We start from the raw sequence: 24,289 nt of genomic DNA on the forward strand, positions 1-24,289 counted from the left end.
AATTTTTGCTTGATCACAAGTCGATATAGTACAGAGATCAGTTGAGCACGAATGGTTTATGCTGCGAAGGAAAGATCTGGTGCGGCAAATGCGGCATGAAATCTTTTGTAATTGAGACGATTAAGGCTTGAATAAAGACTCTCTCTTTCTTGATAATTTCCAATCCCCAATACAGCAAATCATGTGAATGGCCGGAATTTTCTCTCAGATTTGATATATTTGTCGTAGTTGCACAGTGGGGTCCAGCGCTGCACATCTGATTAATTTTAACACGAGCCACAATAGACACTTACGTGACCTTTGACACGAACCAATCAGGTTGCAGCAGGATGTAAACAAAGAACAAGGCCGGGCAAGCTTACTATGAGCTCTTATGGGAAAAGGTTGAAAAATGAAGGTTTTAAGCAAAATTACGTTGAATTGGGGATGACTGGCCTTAATGAATACTAATAGCGTAGAGCTAGTATGTAGTTGCAGCTTTTAGTCTAGGATGAACATGAATGGTGGCAAGTACGCATCAGCGTGCTGTGTCCAAACGCATGGATTTTTGATAACTTTTCGGATTAAGCGACGATTGTTGTATACTATACTATAGGATTGTGGTAATGCATATGTTGACGATTTCATAGGCTCCAGGTCTAAAGCGAAATTTTCAAGCATATCTCATGTTCAGAAATATATGCTATAAAATACAGCTTCTGCCACACATCACAATTTTAGTGTATTGGTTATGAAACTTGAAAGCTATGGAGATTCTATCGAATTTCTGGATTTGAGTGGAACAGCATCTTCTTCTAACACCGCGGAGAAAGCTACGAAGTATTTCATGGAGCGCTATGTACCCGACTTAGGGACAAAGATTGAGGAGACAATTCACTCTTTGAGGAAGTGTTATTCTAGTGAACAGCCAATGTTATCGCAACTTGCGGAAAAGAGAGATATCACACTCAATGGAAATACACATTCTCAGAAAATCCATTATTGATTCGTCTTGCATTTGTAAGACAGGGTAAGTAAGGAAAAAGACATTTTGTCAGAGACTCCTGCAATAGATATTGTAACCATGATTTATTTTCACATTAGGTTCTGATATATGCTCTCATGCATATGCATTGATTAAGACAATCCAGCACCTGAAGCTACAAGGACTGCATTGTGATTTGCATCAGCATCAGTGAGCTCGATCGTGATTGACAAGCCATCTCTCGACCGTACTCGCAACCGATCAACTCCTGCCTCAAGGTAGATTTTGGTGCGTATGTGGTGTCTTCAGTTTTATAACATTCCACCCAGGGATATATAGAACTCCGGGATGGCTGACTTCTTTTTGGCCTATACATAAGTAGGGCTATATATCAACCTGCAATCTACCTCGAAATCTTCACTTTTTTCGCAAGTTAGCGATGTAGGTGTTTATACAATCAGGTTCCTTGACCTTTCGCCGCCTTCCTGGTGAGCAAGCAAGACATTCTAGAAAACATGGGTCTTCCCATACCTCAACCTTTATGGTAAGCAAACTCAGACAACGTTGAATATCAGCAATTTCATTCAGTAAATCATGAATACAGTTGTATACTTCAAATTAACCTGAATTTACCGACAGGTAATACATAGAAAGGTGGATAACGAAGAAAATCAGTATTTTCTAAACGTTCAAGACATTGTTTTCCAAACTTTTTCAGTGCGGGTGATAATTTTGAAAAGTATTTGGGAGAAGTAATATAAGTCAAGCAGGAAAGAGTAACTATATGATGCTGAGACTTTTTGAATTGTAAATAAAGGCTCTTTTGAATACTACAACACGCACAATTTTCTCCACTTTTTCGTCGATAGACATTCCTGAGCTTTATCGTCATTGGCTGTGCAGTAGCAGTACATCCCGAATCAAGCTTCTGAAGGGTTCGATACTAATTCGCAAGTATTGGAAACTATGTGTAATGGTGATGCGCCCGGCTTCTCGATCGGTAGGTCGTGGGTTCGATTCCCGGCCGGATCAGACCAAAGACTCGAAAACTGGTATCCGCGGCTATCCTGCTAGGCGCTCAGCATCCACGGATAGCATGGAGGAGAAAAAAAACGGGGTGTAGACTAGGTGACCTTACGGTCGTATAGCATCTCCGCCGTCAAAGCATCACGATGGTGCAGGCGAAAAAGAATATCATATCTCTCGCTCTCTCCAGAAGATTTTCGGACATGATAACTGATTCAATGGACTGAGTAGATATTAAAAGCGTCGCTGCTGAGACACAAGACCCAAATTTCCAGATTGAAGCCAATATTTGAAGATGGTAATGCAAGTATTGTATAGCAGCATATCCACTGATGATGTGCTGTACAGGACGGAACGTCGCATTTCGTTTCATGAATCTGCAACAAAAATTAACAATTTAGAGATACAAATCAACCATAAACCCAATCTTTAAGAACAGCTTGATCTGGGGATTCAACCCAGTGGTGCTAAACCGCCAAATATGTTAGATTTTTATATCTCAATATTACAAATGCATGAAGCTGGACGCTTGTCCATTAGAGAATGAAACAACAAAGTTCAGATTGAATCGGATTTTTCTGCATGGTGTCGTAATACAGAGCTCATAGTTTACTTTGGTCTTGACGTACGTCACAATGATGCAAGTGTACGGAACGAAATATCCTACACCTCTTTCAGCAACAGTTATATGTGAAAGCTATAAGACTATTAAAAAAAGTTCTTTAAATTTGGACAGTACAATTTAGCGATCTTTAGCAGTGGAATAGAGCTGTGCTAGAAAACTGATAAGCTGCTGGTATTTCTTTCAAAAGCAATCAAACAGTCAAACTGACGTTGGTGGCAGAACCCTTGCAGAAATTCATTAGCACCACCTATAATATCAAAAGGCATTAAATGTTGTTTCCAATATTTAGTTTTTAGTTGCATACATTTGTCCTATATGCAATTTAGGTTGCAAGGTGTGCAAGATAAAAAAAGTTGAGAAGTGACAACCACTGATTTAACCGCCATAATATTCCAGCTATTAATTATAATGTCGACAAAATGCACACTGCAAAGTTGACAAAATGGCAGAATGATCTTTACTATAGTATAGTATAGCAGTGTAATACAGGGGGTAGAAAACTGATGAGCTGCTGGTATTTCTTTCAAAAGCAATCAAACAGTCAAACTGAAGTTGGTGGCAGAACCCTTGCAGAAACTTCATCAGCACCACATATAATATCAAAAGGTATTCAATGTTGTTTCCAATATTTAGCTTCTAGTTTCATACATTTGTCCTATATGCAATTTAGGTTGCAAGGTGTGCGAGATCAAAAAGGTTGAGAAGTGACAACCGCTGATTTAACTGCCATAATATTCCAACTATAGAGTACAATGTCGACAAAATGCACAGTTGATAAAATGGCAGGATGATCTTTTCCATAGCGTAGTACCTCAAGCCATAAGCAGTTGATTCGCTCAACACAAACACACACACACGACAATATATTTAAATGGATTTCAATCCTTGATTTGATATAGCTCACCAGAATCAGACAAACTTACCCATGCATGCTGAGCAGAGGTCCTGGCTGTGTCGCAAGGATTTGACGAAAACTTTTTAACTGTGATGCAGTTTCAAGAGTTCAATCTTCCTTCGCCACATAGGCCTATACAGCATTTCCCCATTGTCACATCCTGACGATAGAGCTAACTTATCCATCATGAGGGAGTGGTCAACATCAAGTCGATTGATGTGATGAATAGTCCTGTCTCTGTCTTGTATCTTCAAAAGTTTCAGTGGCCAGCAAATGACTTGGCTATATTTTACAATTCACTGCAACGGAGGTATCTTTCCAGTATAGTGGCATTTGATTGCCAGTCATTAACAAACATATTCAATTATTCATGTATCACTAGTAGCCTATCGGTATCTGTAAAGACAGATTGAATTTAAATGGTGCCTGGACTGTTATACAATAGGCTTACCATATTTTGGAAATAAAAAAAAGGACACTTTCTCAGAAATTTGCAACTTGCAAAACCGGAGCAAAATTCTGAAAAACCGGTTAATTTTTCCCACTTTGGGATCGGTTGACTAAAAAAAAAAAAAAGGTCATCACTTCTGCTCAGAGCTCAAAATAACGTTTTTTACTCCACATTGCCAGGTGGATGACTAAAAAAAAAGCTCATATTTTCGCTCAGAGCTAAAATCACCGTTTTTCACTCCGAAATACCCGCCGGAGCTTCACTTCTGTGCCAATATCCTGACTGTTTGATTGAAATGCAACTTGCATACTGGTACTTAGAGGCTGCAGTTCTTGGTCATTTCACCCTATAAAACTATATAACTGTTTTCTGGGAAACCACGGGTCGGTATAGAATCATTAGGCTCGTTCGATACTCCTTTCCTTTCCTTTGTTCTCCATCATGTTCTACAATTAGGAACGTAGCATGGATAAACTATAATTATCAATTAACCTATTACATAAAATCCTGACAGACGAAGTCACTCTAAACTGGCGGCAGTTACTGTACTGTACACTGTACAGCCCAGGACTTGGGCTTATTATGCAATTCTATAGCATCAGATCAGTCATTAAAAGCATAACGTAATCAATACTAAAATCATCCTGAAATGTAATTCTAAACATTTTGCTACATCCTGATATGCACTGACGCTTATCAATGTAGCAAAACATACTCGATACGCGGAGATATTCCGAATACCAGCGATATATCGTACCGGCATACCGATACCGGTGGTGCCGATAATAACCTGCAGCTGAAGCTACATAACCAATACTGCTAAAATGATCAACTACCTGAACATCACATGAGTCCTCTAGCTTTATAAACGTTAATATATTGATATCATCTACCACCAATCACAAACTAGAAAGGCAATTCCGAATCTCCAAGTCATGCACAGACAAAGCGCTGTCAACAATCCTATCTGCAGTGAGTGCGCGAAAATGACCCTACTTGTGTATGACCGCGATGACGCAATCGACGGAGTCAGCCATCCCGGAGTTCTATATATCCCTGATTCCACCAAACACACATAATCCTGCAACATTTTCACCTGGAGAAATGTTCATTCAACAAATTGGGCATCTAAATGAGCTTCAATGCAAACCACTGGAATATAGTATGAATAGACATGCACTGTTGGTACACATTGACCATGGCACCGCACAATTACGATCCGTAGCATGCTATTAGGCATTACGATATTCACAATGGAACTGAATTTTCACAATTGCTGAATATGCTGTATCATTCATTTTTAATTTTCAATCTTGAATTAGAGTAAGCAATTAGTCCATATTTGGTTAGCTGATACAGAATGCTGCATAGTAGGACACCAGACAAAATTTTATACTTGTTGATTCTTCCGATCAGCTGTTCAATATGAATACGTTGTCTCACCATCTTTCTGGTTGTGGAACAGTCTGGCTCAGGCAGACAAATCATGTGCAGGAATATTTAAATCTAGATTCAATTTCTTGATTTCAGACTCAATGGTGAATCACTTTTCTGCCATAATAGCTCTTCCTGGTTTACCATAGCTGAATTCCAACATTTTCTCACATTTCTTGTCGAACCCACATATTTCACTAATATTTCGATCTGAAATGGTCTCTGTGAACAGTTCCTGCACAAAAGTAAGTGCACCACAATCCATCAATCCTTTCAAAGTTGTATGTGATTTATTGACAGTCAGTAATCATTTTAGTTTTGAGAAATCATGAATGAATGCAAATGGTGCATTTTTAAGAACCACATATCTACATGGCCAAATCGAAATTTAATGAAGCCTACAGCAATAGGCCTACTATAAATTTGACGTCAGTAGGATAAGTTGGGCAATTCAAAAAGAATTTATTGTAGTCTAGCATAAAATTTCAGCTTCTCCGCATCTTTTGACATTATGATGCTCATCTGAGAACTGAACTTCACTAGATATAATTGTCCGTCAATTTGTAATTTTCCTGTACGAGTTTCCTGTTTTGTGCTTCTACTTCTTCCAGAAATTTGATTTTCTTGTGTTTTATCCATCGACTTCCTCTTTCTGCAGCTTCATTAAAGATATCCATCACGCCTGCACAAAATATATAATATGTTTATTTTACAGAGCAACACTGCTGTGCAGGCACCTATCAAGGCGTACTCGTCCGACTCATGCAACGTATCACCGCTACCAATTTCAACTATTCATCTCATTATTGAATATATTGCTCTCAACAATTTCAACCCACACCATCATGCAGCAAAACTGTGGAATAAAACGAGACACACACCAAGTCGATTGTGGCATCAAGTGTGACTGCATTTCAGATTAGATTCATTCTGAAACACAGAATTATTTCATCTTAATTATGTCACGATTCAATATTTTTGGTACAATAATAGATATGTCATTTTATTAATAAAATGAGAATTCAGATGACTACAAGGAAGTCCACATGCCTTTATCCAGATTTTACATTCTTCCATGCATGTTATTGGCTCTGGGAAAGGTACAAGCGCACACCAGGAACGGTCCGAGTAGCCATCTCCAAGTTACACAGGCTATTAGCACAGTGTTTATCCGGCATTTGTCCTGATTGATTCAATACATGAGCTAGAACAAAAAAATGACGATTTCAGCTGGGAACGAATCATATTGCCTATCATATTAATATGATAATTGAATATGCAGACAAGTAAGTGTCCAGTGTTACAGTAATTTGCTAGATAATGATGCAGACTGTAGACTGTACTATATACGATTCCATAAATAGAAGGCAGATAACGCAAAGCCCACATAATGAATACCCCACATATCCTGACTCAAGATTAATCTAATACATGCTATTCGGTACGACAGTCCTATAGTATAGTATACGACTAAGGATAATACAGCAATAGTTGCTTCATCCGAAAAGTTGTCAGAAATCCATTTATTTGGACATACCATGCTGACGAGTGCTTGCCACCATTCATGTTCATTGTAGGTTAGAACACTGCAAATACATACTAGCTCTACGTTATTATCTTTCACCAAAGTCAGCTATTCCCAATTCAATGTAATTTTGCTAAAAACCTTCATTTTTCAACGCTTTTCCATAAGCGCTCATAGTCAAAGTCACTCAACTATGACAAGTCGTCCGACTAATAAGCGCAATGTTATGAGAGTACTGGAGCGCAAAATGTTGCACAAAAGTCCGTCGGCGCTAACCTGCGGTAATGGAAATCCGTGCTTGCCGACCTTATATTTCGACTTTTAACGGTTATTTCTCGAGAATTATTTGGCTGTGTGGGATTTCAAGGATTGCAGTATGTATTTCAACGATATTAAAACGAAATATTTCTATATGGTTGACCTTCAAACGAAATATACCTTATATATGCTGCAATATCAATCTTGGCGTAGACCGAAAATATTACTAGTCGGGATGCAGGATTATTGCTGGTCATGACCGTCCAGTTTTACAGTCCCCCATAGCCGCACGAATTCCATGACCTTGTATCACTGCCCAATGGAACTGGAGTACTCACTGACTAGACAACCAACCTGCAAGCAGACAACTACCACCCTTCACACCGGGATTTCTGACTAGCCTCCGCTTCTAAACACATGTCTGCAGCAACTTTTATGCAATAGATGAGAACTAACATGTAGAAACCATATCCTCAGATGTAAAAATAAGTTTTTTATTATTTTTCGTCTTATACCTGACCTTGCAGCACATTTCCAAGCATACTGGTTTCTCCCTCGTACGATTCTTCGTTTCTCTTCAACAATTGACAACATCTGACGACAAATTTACGGGTGCTTTCTGTGATAGATCCATGTATTTGCATGACACGAAATATTGGTAGTCCCAGCCATTTATTGAAATTTCCATCAGATCAAAACACCTCAAGATGGCAATATAAGGAAAACAATTGAATAGTGTCTAAATGATTTGGATCGGTCATTTTAATCAGTCCCGCACCTTGACCAAGAGCATGTAAATAAGAGGCATATACACTCCAGGAAAAGAAAACATAAAAAGGACTAGCAATAAAAATGTCGACATATCATATGACAGTCCTGCAGGCCGAATTGTATTCATTCAGTAGAAACAGCTTGCATGTAGACTTGGACATGCTTGACGACTGCCGGTAATGTCCATTCTCGGTAATAGCATTCTCGGCAATGGTTTTCTCGGTATTGGTATAGGACCGGTTCATAGTGGGCTGGCTGCACGGACATCGTCCAGTGCACCACGAAAAAATGAACGATTGGTGAATGTCCAACCCACCAGGGCCAGATAGTATAAGATACGTCTGAGAGCGATTCCATGCATTCATATTCCGAGTCATCAATTTGGGGTTCGCATGGAATATGGAATCGAGGTACCGTCATCATTTTCACAAGAAGCAATGAATTCCGTTGATGTTGCATGATAATTTCCCGCATGCAGACCTGAATAAAAATATAACATACTAAATGAATAAATACACTAAAATTGATCTCGTACCAAACTAAATAAATTTGCGAGTGCACCCTTTGTGGACTGCCCAAACAAGAGAAAATCAAGGATGCGTTTTGCAGACAACAACAACTGCGTATGGCTACATTACAAAGTATGCTCGATAGTCAAATGCCGGCTTCAACTGGTTTCCATGTAGGCTATTATTGGAAATTTCATTTATTGACAGATGTAATCATTTGAATTGATAATGACAAAGCACAACAATACGATGAAAATGATATTGCCACTTTAAGAAATTCAGGGTTTGTGAGAACCCCCGACACTGTTCCATAACCGAGGGATAAGGTTTCCAATGAGTAAAAGGTTGTGCAGCATCAAACAATGTCTTACCTGTGCAGTGTGCAGCTGTTCTCGCAACATCATATGGTATCGTGATTAGTGACGGATGGTTGAATATGCTTGACGGGTAACTCAAGGCTGATCTTAGATTATCAGCAGATGGTATTTCATTCCTATCTGCAAACGGTATTATACAATGCTAAGCAATGGTACTCTTCAGCAGTATACAATTGAATCTTACCAGCCAGTCGCTTTCCACATCCGCATGAAGACTCATCCGTAACAACATGTACCACCTTGACCGGTTTGTTAGCAAGCGAAAAATAATTTCAAGACTCCAAAGTCTTCTCTCCATTGGTGGAATTCTTCCAGCGAAATCATATGCTGCATAAAATATAACCCATGATTAGGATAATATAAAGACACTGAGGATGAACCATGAACGTGTCATATCACTAGACACTAGGCAATGATCAATGCTGATGGTCACCTGAGACACTTCAAATTTGTATTTCAGTATTTTTATTACTCAATTGGTATATACTCATAACAACAATGGACTGTATCAAGTTAACTTCACACCATATTAGTTTTGAGAAATTAACAGTCCACATTTCATTGTGTACCGTATGTGAAAGCTAAAGGTCTCTATATTTGACTTTTACGAACACTACATGTACTACAGTAGACTTACTACTAATACTACGGTACTGTACCTTTGATCCCACTTCTTCTGAAGTGACGACGTTGAGGATTGGATTTCTTGGGAAGCGAAATAGAACAGGACAGTCTCTGTCAGACACTATTTTGCTTCCTTCTTGAGCTATCCTTCCTTCATGCGTCATTTTCTTGACCTTTCACAGCACATCCAGCCATATTTGCGCCGCGAACTCCAAATAATCCAACCTACAACGACGTTCGCCGTAAGGCGCCATACTACATGACACCAAGTTGTGCAACATTTCTCGCTCCATGAAAATACGTTCGGACGACTTGTCATAGTTGAGTGACTTTGCTCATAGTAAGCTTGCCCGGCCTTGTTCTTTGTTTACATCCTGCTGCAACCTGATTGGTTCGTGTCAAAGGTCACGTAAGTGTCTATTGAGCCGCAGGCAATCGAACATACTAAATTGTAGTGTCATTATTACATTGAAGATTCTCAGTAACACGGCAGACGAAACTCCGTGGCTCAATTGTCCAACCGCCCAGCGTTACTTGAATACAAAACAACTTGAAAACATTGATTCGAATATTTTTTTTCAATTCACAAACTTATAAGTACGCTGAAGTTGGTCGCGTATCACTTGAGATGCACCATTACACCCGCGTACCACAGTTTGGGAAACGCTGGTTGAAATCACAAGAAAATGTCATGAGAGAGACATGGAGAGAATCTTTATTTGTCAACCGTGCAAATCAGATACATAAACAAAATGCAATTGCGTGAACTATGAAATACACATAAAGCAGGTATATACGGGAGGCTCGATGTAACAGAGTCATTAAAGCCGTATTAGGCTACTACAGAAGCCGTAACACAAAAAACTTTAGATTATTTAAAAAATACAAAGGTAGGGAAAAACACAGCATAATGGAAAATAATTAGAAAGTACAAAAACTCCGAGTCGTTCCTTCATCTCCCTATATCTTTTCATTGCGTCGCAGTATTGTGGTGTTTTAAAATGATGAATTTGTTAACATAACTGATGCTATAGGTATATCGTCATTTGGCCAAGGAAAATACAATTTTGCGACACCTTTCCTGCAACCCTACATATGTATATATAATAATTTAAACATACCATTTAGCTTCTACTACCTTGTCTATATATTACAATTACGCTCTGGATATATAATGATAATTACAAATACAGATATGACGTCATCAGTTCAGATTCACAGCGCGTCTGTCATGCAAGCTTCTATATCTATTCACATGAAGTCGATCCGTTTAGTTTAGGCCTTTAGGGCATCTACTGTTGGTTAGGCTGAATATTCACAATAAATGTGGAGAGTCCGTTTTTGCTGTAGCCGGTCGAAAACTAAATCACATCCAATTTGGATCATTAACGTGCTGTACTGATCAATCACTGCGGGCCAATCCGTGCTACGCTAGCGACCTTCTGGTACCACCAAGCCGGCTGGATGCCTTCCCCCTTTGTCCGGTTCGACGTTCTTGCTTTGAAATGCTGCTGGCTGCGGACCATCGCCGCGAAGACGCCGTTTCTGCGACTTCGGAAGTTTTGCTGGGCGCTGCAGTACCTGAAATGTAACCGTGTGGTGGGCTGTTTGCTGTATCCTATATCGTATAATATTGTACTCGTACTGGTTCCTAAATCGTGGAGCGCATACCAATCGAGCAGAGGTCTGGAAACTATGGCGCGGTCGTATGGCTCACAAAGGCTTATATATATATCGACTTTTCAATTAGAGTAAAATGAAAAGGGCAAAAGAAAACAGGAAACAAAAAAAAAACATCAAGATAATCAGTTTTAGGCTCGTATTAAGCGTCTCCAACGTAGGCGGTCGTGGGCGTCTTCAAGCGACAGCCCGCGTTGCGCTAGGTCAGTCTCCATTGTCGAGCGCCATGTTTTCCAATTCCAGCCACCTCTGCGCCATGGCTCCGTCGGAATGTGATTGATGATGGCGGCGGCTGGTTGCTCGTCTTGGTGCCGCACTAGATGCCCGATTAGGCGGAAGCGTCGTTCAGCTGCCAGTAGACGGCATGGGACCGTTCCTGTGAGCTCTCGCAATGCATTCGTGGATATATGCTCCGGATGGTGAATGCCGAGTGCATAGCGGAGGAGTGCGTCGTAGTTAGCGTTGAGCGTCTTAGCCAGCTTCTCTGTCAGCGTGAGTGCCTCTATTCCGTATAGAAGAACCTGCTCGACAGTGGCACGGAAGATACGGGTCTTGAGCTGGGTTGAGGCACTTGAATGGAAGAGGCTATGTAGCCGTCTTGCCGCGCCCCAGCCTTTGCGCCAACCGACCGCCCTAGCCTTTGCGCCAACCGACCGCCTTTGCGCCAACCGACCGCCTTTGCGCCACTTGTAGCAGCAGTCAAGGATGCAGCCCGCGAAACGCTCGGTGAGGCCCGTAGCAAGCCACGGCCAAAATTAGCCTGGGAATCCGACCCAACAGTGCTCAGTGCACGCCGTAACAAAGGCTTGAAGTCGGCAATTTACAAGTAGCGCGATTATCACGAATAAAATCCATTGCAATATTTTGTATGATCCCTGTAGGGGAATATAAATTGCGGCTCAGACTCACCGGTCGACATCTTTGAATACATAAAAGTTGTGTAACTCGCATATGAATGAAAATAATATTCATGATAATTAGGCCTATTCCAATTTGAATATCATAAAAAACGAATGGTATTCGACCGCAGTCGCGTTACAGCTTACATTTCGCTTATCGTAACCTCCTCTCCGTAAACCACCAAAAGGAGTTTTTAAATCGTGGGCTCTGTGAATGTAGCGGCTACAAGCTTCCTGCGCTTTGCTCGGTTGATCATCACGCAACATCCATTGACATAAACATGATTGTTATGCATGTAGCTTGACTCGGCAAGACGTTACGACCTGCCGCCTACAAGCTATAACACGCATCGTAACTTCATTAAATCTGCTTTTCTGTGATAAAAGAGTGGGCATTGACACCCTGATGTTGGCTATAATGCAGCTAATAAGTATATACCACATGCTGACGGTGGATCGGACATTTGATCCGCTGTCGCGAAATGCCCAATGATTGTAGCGATGTGAAATTGTATTCATATATATTCTAATTCAGGGCTGGCCAACCTTTTCAGCCAACGGGCCACATTCGATTGACGAATTATCGCGCGGGCCACTAGCCACGCCAAGCGCGAAAATTTTTTGAAGCTCATAGGTCAATAATATTGTCATTTGACTATATTGCGGGCCTGTTGTAAATAGCTGGGCTAATTTTGGGAGGACAGGGCTATTCGGCGCATGAACAATTGGACATATCGATATCGAAAGATGCGACCAACATGCGTCAATCGTTTCGTGCCTAGGTTTCATAGTCGACGGTTTTACTGCGAGCTCAAACGCAATGTCGCATGTTGCACGACACTTTGCCTCGTAATCGCGAATATAGTTAGATACATTGATACATTAGGTGTTCTTCCATTTTCACAAAAGGGCAACAATATTAAAAACAAGAAATCATGTGACAACATGTTGCGCTAAGCTTGTAGAAAATTTTTACCTTTCATAATTATACCGCAAATTATTCTGCTTTATTGTAGTGTACGAAGATATACCAATATGTGAATGGCTGATGGATCTGTCAATGCGTCGGAACTGATGTTTTAGTCATCACATCTCAAGTGTTGCAGCCAGAATAATCAATTTTTTGGTTATGGCCTTGTAAGTTCACAATCTGTGCAATCCATTTTTATGATATTAGAAATTTCGGAAATGACCTCGCGGGCCACTCAAAACCTTCTCGCGGGCCACATGTGGCCCGCGGGCCACGGGTTGGCCGGCCCTGTTCTAATTAGACAATACTTTTGTTTCATGTAATCACGCAGATGATATCTCCATATTACTGCTAGCGGTGCATTGCCACACTAGTTTTACTGTTTTACATGTCATGAGCTTTGGTTGTGGTTCACAAATAATCCTATAAATATATATTATACGGAACGTATATCGCTGACATATGTCATAATTTGGGATGGAATTGGTGCATCATGCTGTTTCAATGGATATAATTGCATCAAAAACAATTAGAATATCAACGCCGGAAAATTTCCAGAAATATAATTATATCTTAGTGGTCGGGCAACTGCGAAAGTGTGGAAAGAGTATCAAATATATGGTATGGAGGAATGTAAAAATGTAAGTATGGTATGGGTATGGAGCGATTGAGGCAGGTATGGAGTGTGGTTATTTCCCTCCATACCATACCATGTCCTGTTTGTTGTGTGAAGTCCAATACAACACCAGCCAATAGATCCAGTGATTGCCAAACCATTTTAATCGCGTTTAGCATTTCACGTTTTTGTACAGCATTCATGTAGCATTGTGGCGTATACAAACACATAGAAAGTCTTCGTCCTCAGTGCTATTTTAAGAGTTAAAATTCATGTGATGCCGAAATTTCGTTCTATACCATACCATTCCCTGATTACAGATAGCCTCTGCCCTCCGACCCATTATTTTCATAATTCGAAAATATAATACAAGAAAGCCTCTCGACTGTTCAAACGACTTGCGTGGGCTTGTAGTTCAAACCAATAATGCGCAGGTAAATTGTGACTCATCAATTTAATATATGAATATATCTTTGTGTCAGAGAGTCAGGTAGGCCTATATTATTAATAACGTAGTATACAGTTCTTGGAAATGAGAAATTTGATGTATTTGGTGCGGCATAATATAAATCAATTGGAATCTCACTTTTTTCTTTCTTTTTAATCCCCGACTTTTTCCCGAAAACCTCCGTATGAATGCTATAGGTTTCCGGCACGGTTTTCAATAATGGTACGTATTGGTACTGGAAGTTAGTAGTGATCTTTCTAACGCATCTGGATCTCTTCTGACGCATTTCTGCCTCAAAGATTCCGCTTTCGGAATCCGCAATTTGGTTACGGGCACCTCTACTGAAGCCCAACATCACAGGAACTTTTTCTACCAGAATGTAAGTTTCACATCCATCCAAATACTTTGAAGCTCGGTCAGTATCGCTTTTTGATAATATGTCAACGACCAAACCTGAAAAACGTATGCTGCTGGAAAACCTTTTAAAAAATGGATGGATACATTGTGGCGCACTGACCTGCTGGCTACGGCCCTGTCATAAATAACCAAACTTACCTTGTTCGTCAGTTAAATCTACCATACTGTCCATCGACACTGCACAGCATCTTTTGATAGAATCCAAAAAATTCACGATACGACAATCTGGGTTGAATAACGTACTGCAGTCATCGCCATGTTTAATTGATACAAACATATCTTTTGCTACAGCACCGCGGTGTTCTGGTGAAATCTTTTCAGTCGGTCTTCGTTAATTCTTTTGCTGTGGCAGAATTGTCGTATGCTCTTACTAGCAGATATAGAACTGTCTCTAATTCGTATCATCCTACCGCGCAGTATGCCCTAAAAGCATTTTTTCAGTCCGATCTGTGTACTTAACGCCAAAAATCCAGGTTCTTTACAAATGCCAACGATTGATAATCGAGATTAGTGTCACGGTCAACAAATAACCGAATGGCACACTTTGTCTGCCTACAATGAATGCGTGGAGTGGACGCAAGGATTATATGCTATAAAAGTTTCCTTAAGTGACGGTCTGGTATTGTCTTCGTATAGAAGCAGACTTCGATAATAAGCGAATATTTTTTTTTTGATTTAGGCTTCAACTTGTTACAGAAACCGATTGCCTTGCTCGCAAATATCGAGTTGGATAGGCATTTAGGCCTACTTACCTTGTAGGAAAGAAATTTTGGGTATCGCTTGTCGCCTATTATTTGTCTCCATCAATGGGGAAGCGAGTGGCACCAATGGCAGTGGTTCGAATCCCGGTGCGGACCAACTTCTATTTGTCGGAGGTTATCTGGGCTCCTCATTATGTTCATGACATTGAAATATATCGAGCATATAGATCTACATATGGCCGTATAAACAGGGGCGGGCAACATACGGCACGCGCGGGCCAGATCCGACCCGCGAAGGAATTTTGGGCGACCCTCGGCCACAATTTGCCCAATCTTGCTGAATTCGTCGAATTGTATGCAAGAAGCAGGCGCGTGAAAAAAATTTTTGCACGTGGCAAAAGTATAGGTAAAATGGACAGGATATCTGCTAACAAGCAACCCAGTCCTGTAATGGCGTAATATCCTGAGCCGAACACCAACTATCAGCGGATCGCGGCTGTTGTAATAAAAGTATGGCTTGCCACTAACCACATAGCCTCCTGGAAACGCGGCGAAGCGTGACATAAAGGATAACATCTGGTGGCAATCATTTGTCTCCAAACAATCACTAATAACAATCAATCGTGTTTGTTATTCTGGCGTTTGTGATTCTCGTTCAGTGATATCAAGTGACAGCTGCAGTCGCCTTTGCAGTTGAATATTTGGCGACACTGCAAAACTGAATTTTGCGTGCGATAATTTCCGGGAGTTAGCATGGAATGCAAGAAGCTACGACCCAGTAAAACAGCGACACTGGATTTCGTACCTGTCACAAGAAAGATCGGTGACAGTTTAGATGTGGCATTGGAAGACCATGAGGTAGGTGAAATATTTGTACAGGTTTCGAGTTACCTTTAGTCCATGGATATTTCGAGCTTCGTGGGTGATTTATACGAAGGCATCATTGCTCCTACAACGTTTTGTTAGTTAGGAACCTCGCTAGGTTTACTCCACGTTACCATCATTGAGTAAACTTAGGAATAATAGCAGTAGCAGCACACTAGCAAAACGCATTCACCCTGAATTTAGACTTAAATGTTAGGCTGTGTCACAGAGCAACGTGCCAATGAATTGCCCGTGCGCGGCGCTGTGTGTAAACAGGAATGTAACTGCTGGTCCTCCCTCAGTATGCTTTGCATCAAGTTCTTTCGGGGCCAATGTTCCCTCTAATTTTTCAAGAGTCTGTGCAAACACGCTAACTCACTGCGCAGGCCCTCGGACAACAGTGCACAACCACCCTCCAATAGGGTGATAAAACTAACTACTGGGGGGCTTCGGCTCTAGGCTTCTTCCGGTACTTATCATGTACATTGGGTGGCCATTTAGTAGTAGCGTCCCTAAACGCGCGAAGCGCGAAAAATTTCTATAATTCATTATTGCATCGGCCAATATGATCGGGAATTGCATATTTATTGCCATCAATTTTAATCCTCTCCCTGCTCACATAATCAGATTTACCGGTAGAGCTGATCCAGTGAGGTGTGTTGGAATAGATAGGCCCTCTAAATAATAATAAAACATCTTCGGGCGTACCCGTTGATATAATGACTCCGTTACATGATGCTATTTCGTGACCCCCTATCTGCTATGTCAAAAGATATTGAAATCGCCAAAATCGTACTAAAGTAAAAGACGTACACGATTTCAAATTGGTATTTCTTAACTGGAAAATAATGTTCCCTCGCTATGGCATTTGTCTTGTTGTGGGACTCGGATCGCCAGGACGGGAACATTCGGCGCCAGCCATTTAGGCGCCCATGGACATGAACAATTACACATATAGTTGTATATATCGAAGTTTTCGGTCAGCACCGGGGCAGTCTTTTTCGCCCAAGGTTTTCTCGCTACTGATCGTTCTGGCGCACTTCTTGGATTCGCATGTTACATAGCCTTTAGCTTCATATGTCTTGGCGCGTCATGATGTGGTACCGACCGACGCCCAACTGCCCATTTCTATAAATCATGCCTAATTTTTGTTGGGAAAGGGTACCTAATAATCACATATCTTACAATAATGAAACGCGCGTAGCGCGAAAAAAAATTCCTGAAAAATTTCAAAAAATACACCATGATTTATGATAATTCTCGAAATAATTTTGGACCCCCTTCGAGCTCGGCCCCTCCAATTGGGGGGTTTGGGGTGCGAAAGTTGCGGTCCTGAGTAAATCTTACGCAATGTTCATGCCACGCGGAGAAGACTATCATTCGTTAGTTTCTCGCAGATTAACTTCGAGCTAGCCCATTGTTATTTATAACTTTGTTAAACCATGTTATTTCGCCATTCCCAGAAAATAATGCGCTATTGAAATGATATCAGTATCGCTCACTTGTGCGAGGCCATACTAAAAAATATCTTCCGTGAGGCGCAGGTGATTGTGAACTCTAATTTCTACACGGAGCGTAATAGTTACCTTTGCGGGGCGTACTTTTACCTCGGTTTCAGACTTCAGTGATAACACTATTTGGTCCTGGCAATGTTCCATCTTAATTTTCACGAATCTGCGCGCCTGCGTGGTCCATTGGACAACAGTGCGCAACAACTATAAAAAAAAACATCACTTCTGATTTTTTGTGCGCAGCATAGATTTTCTGTGCGCGGATACCGTTTCAGCACTGCGCATTTCCGCACGTGCGCAGCTTAGAGGGAACATTGTTCGGGGCATTATTTAACAATTTAGCACGATCTAACAACCTGCTGCATATTGATGCGTTTCAGTAACGAGTTTCAAAAGGATTAATGCGCTAAAACTCGAACCATAGGGTGATAATCTCGTTTCAATATCATAAATATATACATTCGTTGCATTTAGGACAGGTGTCGGCCCGCAGCGGGAGAGCCCTGTTCATCCAGTTCACACTTATCTATGACTTCACTCTGTCGAGTTGGGGACGCTGGGTTGGACAGCAACAATGACTCTCTCGGTGAGTGTACACTGGATCTCTTCCAATTTCAACGCAGTAGCAGGCTTGTGTGTGATACAATTCTTTCAGCCAGCAGGCATCGTTTCGAATGATTCAACGCATACAACCCAAGCAGTCAATATTTTACCGGAAAATTCCACCGGTCAATACAGTATAATTTTTGTGAGCGTTTATAATTAGCAATGGGGAAGAAGACGGTAGGTATATTTCCGCCAGCAAAATCAAGATGTGCCGTTACTTTAGAAGTCTTCTATTCACCCGCTTTTCCCAACATATCGGGTGCTATATGCTCAATTGCTCATTACTCGTGCGCTCGTTACCAGTTCTAGCAGCGGCGATCGGAACCCAATGCCGGAAGTTCGCCTAAACACACCGATCTAATGAATTAGTAGATGATGCCATTGAGAATACGGTGTTACTTCAATATTTGACGAATTGAGCCGCCAATAAGTGAGAGATTAAGAGAACGTACTTATCGTTCTGAAATCTTCCTCGCTGTACCGTATACTGTCTTGACTTGAATATAGCATTATTGCTCTGCATCCCGATTCTCCGCACACATTGGTAGCAATTGGTAGCACAGGTATTGCAGCCATGACTTGGCATGAACATCGTTTCACATTGATGCAGATTACATATGTATAAAGTGTCTATGGATTCGTACCTGAATTGGATACATTGAATTTCCTAATGTTGAATCCGCTCATCGCTAGCAATTTCGTTACACAACTTCTTTACAGACGTCTCGATTGAAGAAACGAGGGACAGATCTCCACGCCTTTTCGGTACTGTATTTCGTCATCGTAGTACAAGTAGTTCCCAATAACCAAATCTACGATTTTCGACAGCGTTCGAAGATTCTTCGACACTATTCCGGGAATATCTTCCTCCGTTGCGAAGGACTCGCCGTAAGCCGGTCCTGACGGAAATGTCTCCCGTGAAAAACTCCACTATGAATCAGAGCGCGATGGAAGCCTTTTCGTTGCATATCGACAGCGTATCGCCTATAGATGGTTGGTGGGGCGTAATTATTTTGTACAACAAATCAAACTTGATTTCAGTAATGAATTCTAAGGATATTAATGTAAGATACTAATGATAAATAGGGGAACTATATATATGACCGCAGTGATGCTCATGAAATTTCGGAAGTAAATCGACGTAATAATACTGATAAATGATAAGGACACTAATGAACAAAATATACAGGATAAAAACAAAGGATACCTATGCTATGAAGATGACGGATGTAATTAGCCTCTTCCTGAATCTAGGTTTTAAACCCAAATGTTGACTCTGTTCGCTCGGGGGAAATACATGTAGGAACTTTGGCACAGTCGACAGTACAAGTATTGATCAGAAAATCAATATTCAAACCGAATGAATCCGATTTTGTGCTATTTTAAATCCTAATCGGAGGTTCTGATTGGTTTCGTTACGCATATTGATGTCTCGGTTACACAAAGACGACCGACTCTGCACTACACTCTACAGTGATGAGCTTAAGTGCTATTTGGAAACAAATGTGGCTGTGATCGCTTATATTTACGGGATTAACGAACTGGACGATTTCTATTTCTACAAGTGATAAATTATGCTTGATTGCTCTGCGATCCTTTGTCAGATGAGAACAGAAAACGTCGCAGCGCGGCGTCTCCCGTCGACGCACACGAAAGCGTAATATTGCAGGTTCGTTTCCTCAAAAACATATCTCTCTCTTGACAAGTCGAAGGTTTTAATAACAGGAAAAGTCCGCGGTAGAGGCGTCCGCGACGCACGACGTTCCCGGGCACATACGAAGATTTTGGCGGAAGATCCGCACGCGTGAGTCCGAACCCGACTTTGCTGCATTTCGCTGCACATAGCGATACCGTGACGCAACGTATTTACGTTTAGGAAACAAAGTCTCGCCGGGTACGGAGCAGCGGAGTCTCGCCGATGAAGGTGACATTTCAACCAAATATGGGGTTATCTCGTCAGGTTGTCAAAGTAGTCATATCTGGTGCTCGAGTAGAAGTAACGCCACAAATTTATAGTAGAAGAATTGCCGTAAACTACTCAAGTACATCTAGGGTTGCATATAAAACAAACGGTGTTTTAAAACACTTTGTTTAAAGCATGTTTTGAACAGTGTTTCGAAAAATGGCCTTTTAAAAAAAAAATTGTGTTTTTTTAAGTTGTAAAATTATGCCATAATTGTGTAAATACTTTACAAAAACATGTTGTATGAGCTTACGGACAATTACCACCGGAGTTAGCCGACGTGTATCGATATGAGATGGTTGGAACCCTCAAAATAGTCAGTTTATCAGCAATTAGTACATATACTTCGTCAAAGGGGCTACTTTTACCCTACATTTTCAATTGTCAATGTCAATCCACTATAACGTCACATTGAATATTCTTGACGTCATTGCTTTATAAAAAACAATGAACGTGTTTTATATTATGGCCTTGATTTAAACATGTTTGTTTTAAATTGATTTTGTTTCAAATGCAATCCCCGATTACATGTAGAAGTAACGATTTGAAAGCGAGTAAAAAAGTGGGTTTTCTGGATTTTTAACAATTACCGGACAGATTCGTTGTGACGTCATGAGTATAAATGATGTCACAATGTGCTAGTCTAATATATTATGCTGGTATAAGGCGCCTTTTATGTAGATATTGAATGAATATAAAATCGCAGAATTGGTTTGTGGACTTGGAATAAATTTTTCAAAAGCGCTCTCGTGATAACATTTATCAACAACACTTTTAAACTGACTACGCCTGAGCTTGCATCGTCGGCAATTTCGACAGACAGCAATAACAACGAGGGCGAATCGGCGAAATCGGCCAGTATCAACTCTTCGAGACGGACGTCGGCCGACGAATGGTTGATTCCTGAACGCAGAAGCGGGAAGACGCTGCGCACGTATTGCAAAGCCGACCGGCGAGCTAAAAGCGACGAGGTAGGGTGTAGTTGGCTGTACGTTTGGACGACGTTTTTCGATATTATAGGCAGAGTTTGACAGCTAGAAAGTTTTCAGCTTTTTCAAATTTGATCAAAAATATTGTTCTGGATCACCGTAGATTAGAATGAGAATTACTGTTGAATTCACAGTAACTCGGCAATTTCGTATGAAATAACACATAAAACCAAATTCAGTTCATGTCAAATCAAAGTTCATTATCGTGAGCATGATAATGACCAATGTCTGCACGTGTACACTAAGCTTGACTGTTTCGCACTGTACATTTCTCTTGCAGCATTTCAGGAAAACCAGATATTATATTAGTATTGAGATGAAAGCATTAGAGACATTTCACAAATTGGGATTAAAGATATTACCTGCGTAATAATAATCGTCTGATTATGTTTTCATCTGAATACACACACAATGTACAATGCGATGAGACACAATGCGATGTAATGAACAGATAGGAACAGTTGCGGTCTCTTGAACTGCCTACTGCCCGATGTCACAGTTCCTTTTTTCGACGTTATGTTAGTCTCTATTCCGCGGCGCTTTTTTGCTTTTTCCATTCTTTGTGAGTGCGCTCTGTCATCGGGTCCTTTCTGGGCTTTTTTGTCGCCGTAAGAACAGCGACGCGATAATTGGACCACAATTATCTAGATGTGCAAGTCTATGTTATGGGGCGGTGGCGTTGAGAAACTGAGCTCTAACAGCGATTTTAAACTCCAGCCAAACGACGACGGACGTGACGCGATTCGCGGAGAGTTTATCTGCTCTGGTGACCCGTCGGGTGGCGCTGTGTCTCATGGGAGAAGGAGCGCACCTCTCGAGGTTTGGTAACTGTTTGCGTCTTTCTGCTGGCATACTAGAGGGATGCTATGCTGAACATCTTATGCCGATAGCGATATTTATGAATTTCTGAAGCAGACAGTGTTCACAGCTTCCACTGCTGTTTCCAGGTGTCCTCAATTCACGAATGCCTGGCGGATTCCGTGGTACCGCTTGGCCGCGAAGCGATGAAAAAGAACACCGTCAACAGCGATGAGCTTCATTGCGAGACGCCGGAACGTATCCGCGTAGTCGATCAATCCATGGGTGGGTAGCGAAGTATTGAATTATATTGAAATTTGAAAAGCTTCTTCGGGGTACAGAACTGATACACACAATTGAATAATAATATTCAATTCGAATAATATTTCATTGAAGTCATTTCATGTTATATTACTTATTCATGTATTTTCCGATGTGTTACACTGATTTATACATGGTGATCCTGATCACTTTTGGAGGTTTTCGTTGATATTTCTCGGATTATCCTTGATTGCTGGATAATCCGAGGATTATCAACGAAAACCTCCAATAACTCCGCTTCTACTAGTTGGAATTGAGTCAAATTTGTTTAGCACCGTCTATGAAGACAGCTGAACAATTTCATGGGGTTGACAGCAAAATTTGAATTTTTTTTTTTTAATTTTCCTGTTTAAATTAAAAAATTTAATTGGATCTGCGGAACCCTTTACTTGTTAGAATTGGAACGAAATTTGGTGTGCAGCGTTTTTTAGGGTAACCTGACAATTTGATAACTGAAAGACTGGAATCCAGAAAAATAAGTTATTTTTGAACAGCCCTACTGATCAGTGACGAAGTACTTCTTTTCGGACCTTGTATTTTCAATCGCGATTTGTGATGACGCACTCGATTTTTGCCGTTCTGCTGGGATAGTGACTATAGCGCTGGAATATGCGATAGAATTGTAAATTCGCGGTATGATCAAGAGATGTTCGAAGTAGTCAGCATTGCTACACAGGTAAAGGTTGAAGTAAAACGCCTTCAATATCTATCCAATTACAAGTAAAAGTAGCGATTTCTGACTTGCATGGAAATGCTACAGGGCAACTCTATATAGTGCGAAACGAGATAAGCTTGGTGTACAGACATTTGCCAATCTCGTGCTTATGAATGATTTGATGCAACCGAGATTGATGTTTGTGCGATTTCGTTTCAAATTGGCGTTTCATTGAATTTTCAAGTTTTTGCGCATTCAGTAACTTTAATTCTATTACAATTCTGATTTTATTATAATATAAGCTCAAAATTTTATTACGTATATTCTGTTTATTCCCAGCAAGCCTTCGTGAAAGTGAGTCGGTTACGGAAATCGCAGGCAACCAAGTCGTTAATGAGAATGACATTCAGGAGGTCGACCTTCCGGTTATCCGAGTGTTAGAGCCTGACGATAAATCGCCGCCTGTTCCCGTGGACGAAGTGGCCTTGCAGGCGATAAACTCTCAGAGACATATTCGCATATATAATTCCACGCCAGTGAAGCCGGCCAGTCCGCGCTCCGTACCTAACGACGAAATAGGCGACTGCTGGAGTTAGGCGTGGAATGGGCGTAGGCCTATTTTGAAGCGTCCGGATCTGCCTACTCGCGATCTATCTCAGATGTCCCACTGGCTGCTGATGAAATAATATTAAATTGCTGCTTATGAAATATCGTCAATGAAATGCAATTTTCGATACTTCGAACGTACGCTGGCCTTTACCGCCTGAACACTGCCAAGTTATCTCCATTTACACTTGCGTTTCATCGAATTTACCTACTGTTTGGCACGGCGTTATGTCGAGTGAAGTTGCCAGTTGCAAGTTCCATTTACTGGGCGAGAACTTTGTTAGCGTATATTTGAGTTTGGCGTTTAACTTGCTTTGATGAAATAGAGATATATATCGTGGGTTAGCCTACATGTTTGTTGTCGTCTGATTTGGACGTGCGGGACTTTTGAATATCCAGTTAGTACAGGTGTCGGCAACCCGCTGCTCCGCTGCATCTCTTCGCGACTTGGAAGCGAAATTTCAAGGAATAATGTCCAGTAGGCACTTTTGTCAGAAAAACGTTATTTTTTAGTTTCTATTATTCTAAGGAAGGCTTAGCATAGTGTAGTTGCGACTGCACTAGATCTTACAGTTGTTTACATTTGATTGTTTGATCCCTGGTTCACTACGCAAACGTGAATTGTATCACAAATTCACTTACGGTCAACTCCACGCGCAGGTATGGATTCGTTCCGACCCACTCCAGTGCTGCCGCATTGCTGCTGAGTGCAGAGTATGAAACGGCAAGTGCGCTGCTCGCAACTAATGGTATTCCACATTATGGGTAGACTAGTTCGGGTGGCGA

At 41.0% G+C, this 24,289-nt stretch overlaps 2 protein-coding genes and 2 long non-coding RNA genes across 8 annotated transcripts; 2 read left to right on the top strand and 2 right to left on the bottom strand.

Moving 5' to 3' along the window:
• The first annotated feature begins 284 nt into the window (after positions 1-284).
• LOC145450711 (uncharacterized) lies at positions 285-6,279 on the top strand. 2 transcript variants are annotated; one of them, XR_013918572.1, is made up of 3 exons: positions 548-1,009; positions 1,084-1,252; positions 6,111-6,279. It is a non-coding gene; the product is annotated as an uncharacterized LOC145450711 (long non-coding RNA). The 2 variants fall into 2 exon arrangements; XR_013918571.1 differs by having other exon boundaries at positions 285-1,252.
• A 1,552-nt stretch (positions 6,280-7,831) lies between these two features.
• On the bottom strand, positions 7,832-9,748 carry LOC145450879 (uncharacterized). The gene is made up of 4 exons (XR_013918622.1): positions 9,495-9,748; positions 9,020-9,162; positions 8,830-8,955; positions 7,832-8,429 (listed from the first exon to the last, which is right to left on the bottom strand). It is a non-coding gene; the product is annotated as an uncharacterized LOC145450879 (long non-coding RNA).
• A 398-nt stretch (positions 9,749-10,146) lies between these two features.
• LOC145450710 (uncharacterized) lies at positions 10,147-14,920 on the bottom strand. The gene is made up of 3 exons (XM_080329211.1): positions 14,628-14,920; positions 14,211-14,525; positions 10,147-11,040 (listed from the first exon to the last, which is right to left on the bottom strand). Exons 1-3 carry the CDS (start codon positions 14,764-14,766, stop codon positions 10,886-10,888), a joined length of 609 nt encoding a protein of 202 aa, XP_080185337.1. The 5' UTR covers positions 14,767-14,920; the 3' UTR covers positions 10,147-10,885.
• An 888-nt stretch (positions 14,921-15,808) lies between these two features.
• Positions 15,809-23,853, top strand: LOC145450944 (uncharacterized). Of its 4 annotated transcripts, none has more exons than XM_080329432.1 (11): positions 15,809-16,048; positions 18,040-18,151; positions 18,892-18,936; positions 19,000-19,164; positions 19,776-19,840; positions 19,897-19,975; positions 20,048-20,131; positions 20,954-21,105; positions 21,772-21,942; positions 22,071-22,206; positions 23,237-23,853. In XM_080329432.1, the coding sequence occupies exons 1-11, from the start codon at positions 15,944-15,946 to the stop codon at positions 23,491-23,493; spliced, it is 1,371 nt and encodes a 456-aa protein (XP_080185558.1). In that variant the 5' UTR covers positions 15,809-15,943; the 3' UTR covers positions 23,494-23,853. The 4 variants fall into 4 exon arrangements, with proteins under 4 accessions (XP_080185558.1, XP_080185559.1, XP_080185560.1 ...); XM_080329433.1 differs by having other exon boundaries at positions 15,811-16,048; positions 20,048-20,095; XM_080329434.1 differs by having other exon boundaries at positions 15,813-16,048; positions 21,841-21,942.
• Positions 23,854-24,289: the final 436 nt, after the last annotated feature.

This window comes from Botryllus schlosseri, chromosome 11 (assembly GCF_051294905.1).
Source record: "Botryllus schlosseri isolate E-star chromosome 11, Bs_hap1, whole genome shotgun sequence".
In the NCBI taxonomy this organism is placed as follows: Eukaryota; Metazoa; Chordata; class Ascidiacea; order Stolidobranchia; family Styelidae; genus Botryllus; species Botryllus schlosseri.

Excerpts from the sequence above, each read along its gene's own strand:
- LOC145450710 (XM_080329211.1), bottom strand. The coding sequence starts at position 14,766 with ATGTTTGTATCAATTAAACATGGCGATGACTGCAGTACGTTATTCAAC. Across the intron at positions 14,526-14,627 it reads AGATTTAACTGACGAACAAG|GTTTGGTCGTTGACATATTA; the intron begins GTAAGTTTGGTT and ends TACGTTTTTCAG. Across the intron at positions 11,041-14,210 it reads GATTAAAAAGAAAGAAAAAA|GTACTGCAGCGCCCAGCAAA; the intron begins GTGAGATTCCAA and ends GTTACATTTCAG.
- LOC145450944 (XM_080329432.1), top strand. The coding sequence starts at position 15,944 with ATGGAATGCAAGAAGCTACGACCCAGTAAAACAGCGACACTGGATTTC. Across the intron at positions 19,165-19,775 it reads CAGCGTATCGCCTATAGATG|ATGAGAACAGAAAACGTCGC; the intron begins GTTGGTGGGGCG and ends ATCCTTTGTCAG. Across the intron at positions 19,841-19,896 it reads ACGAAAGCGTAATATTGCAG|GAAAAGTCCGCGGTAGAGGC; the intron begins GTTCGTTTCCTC and ends TTTTAATAACAG.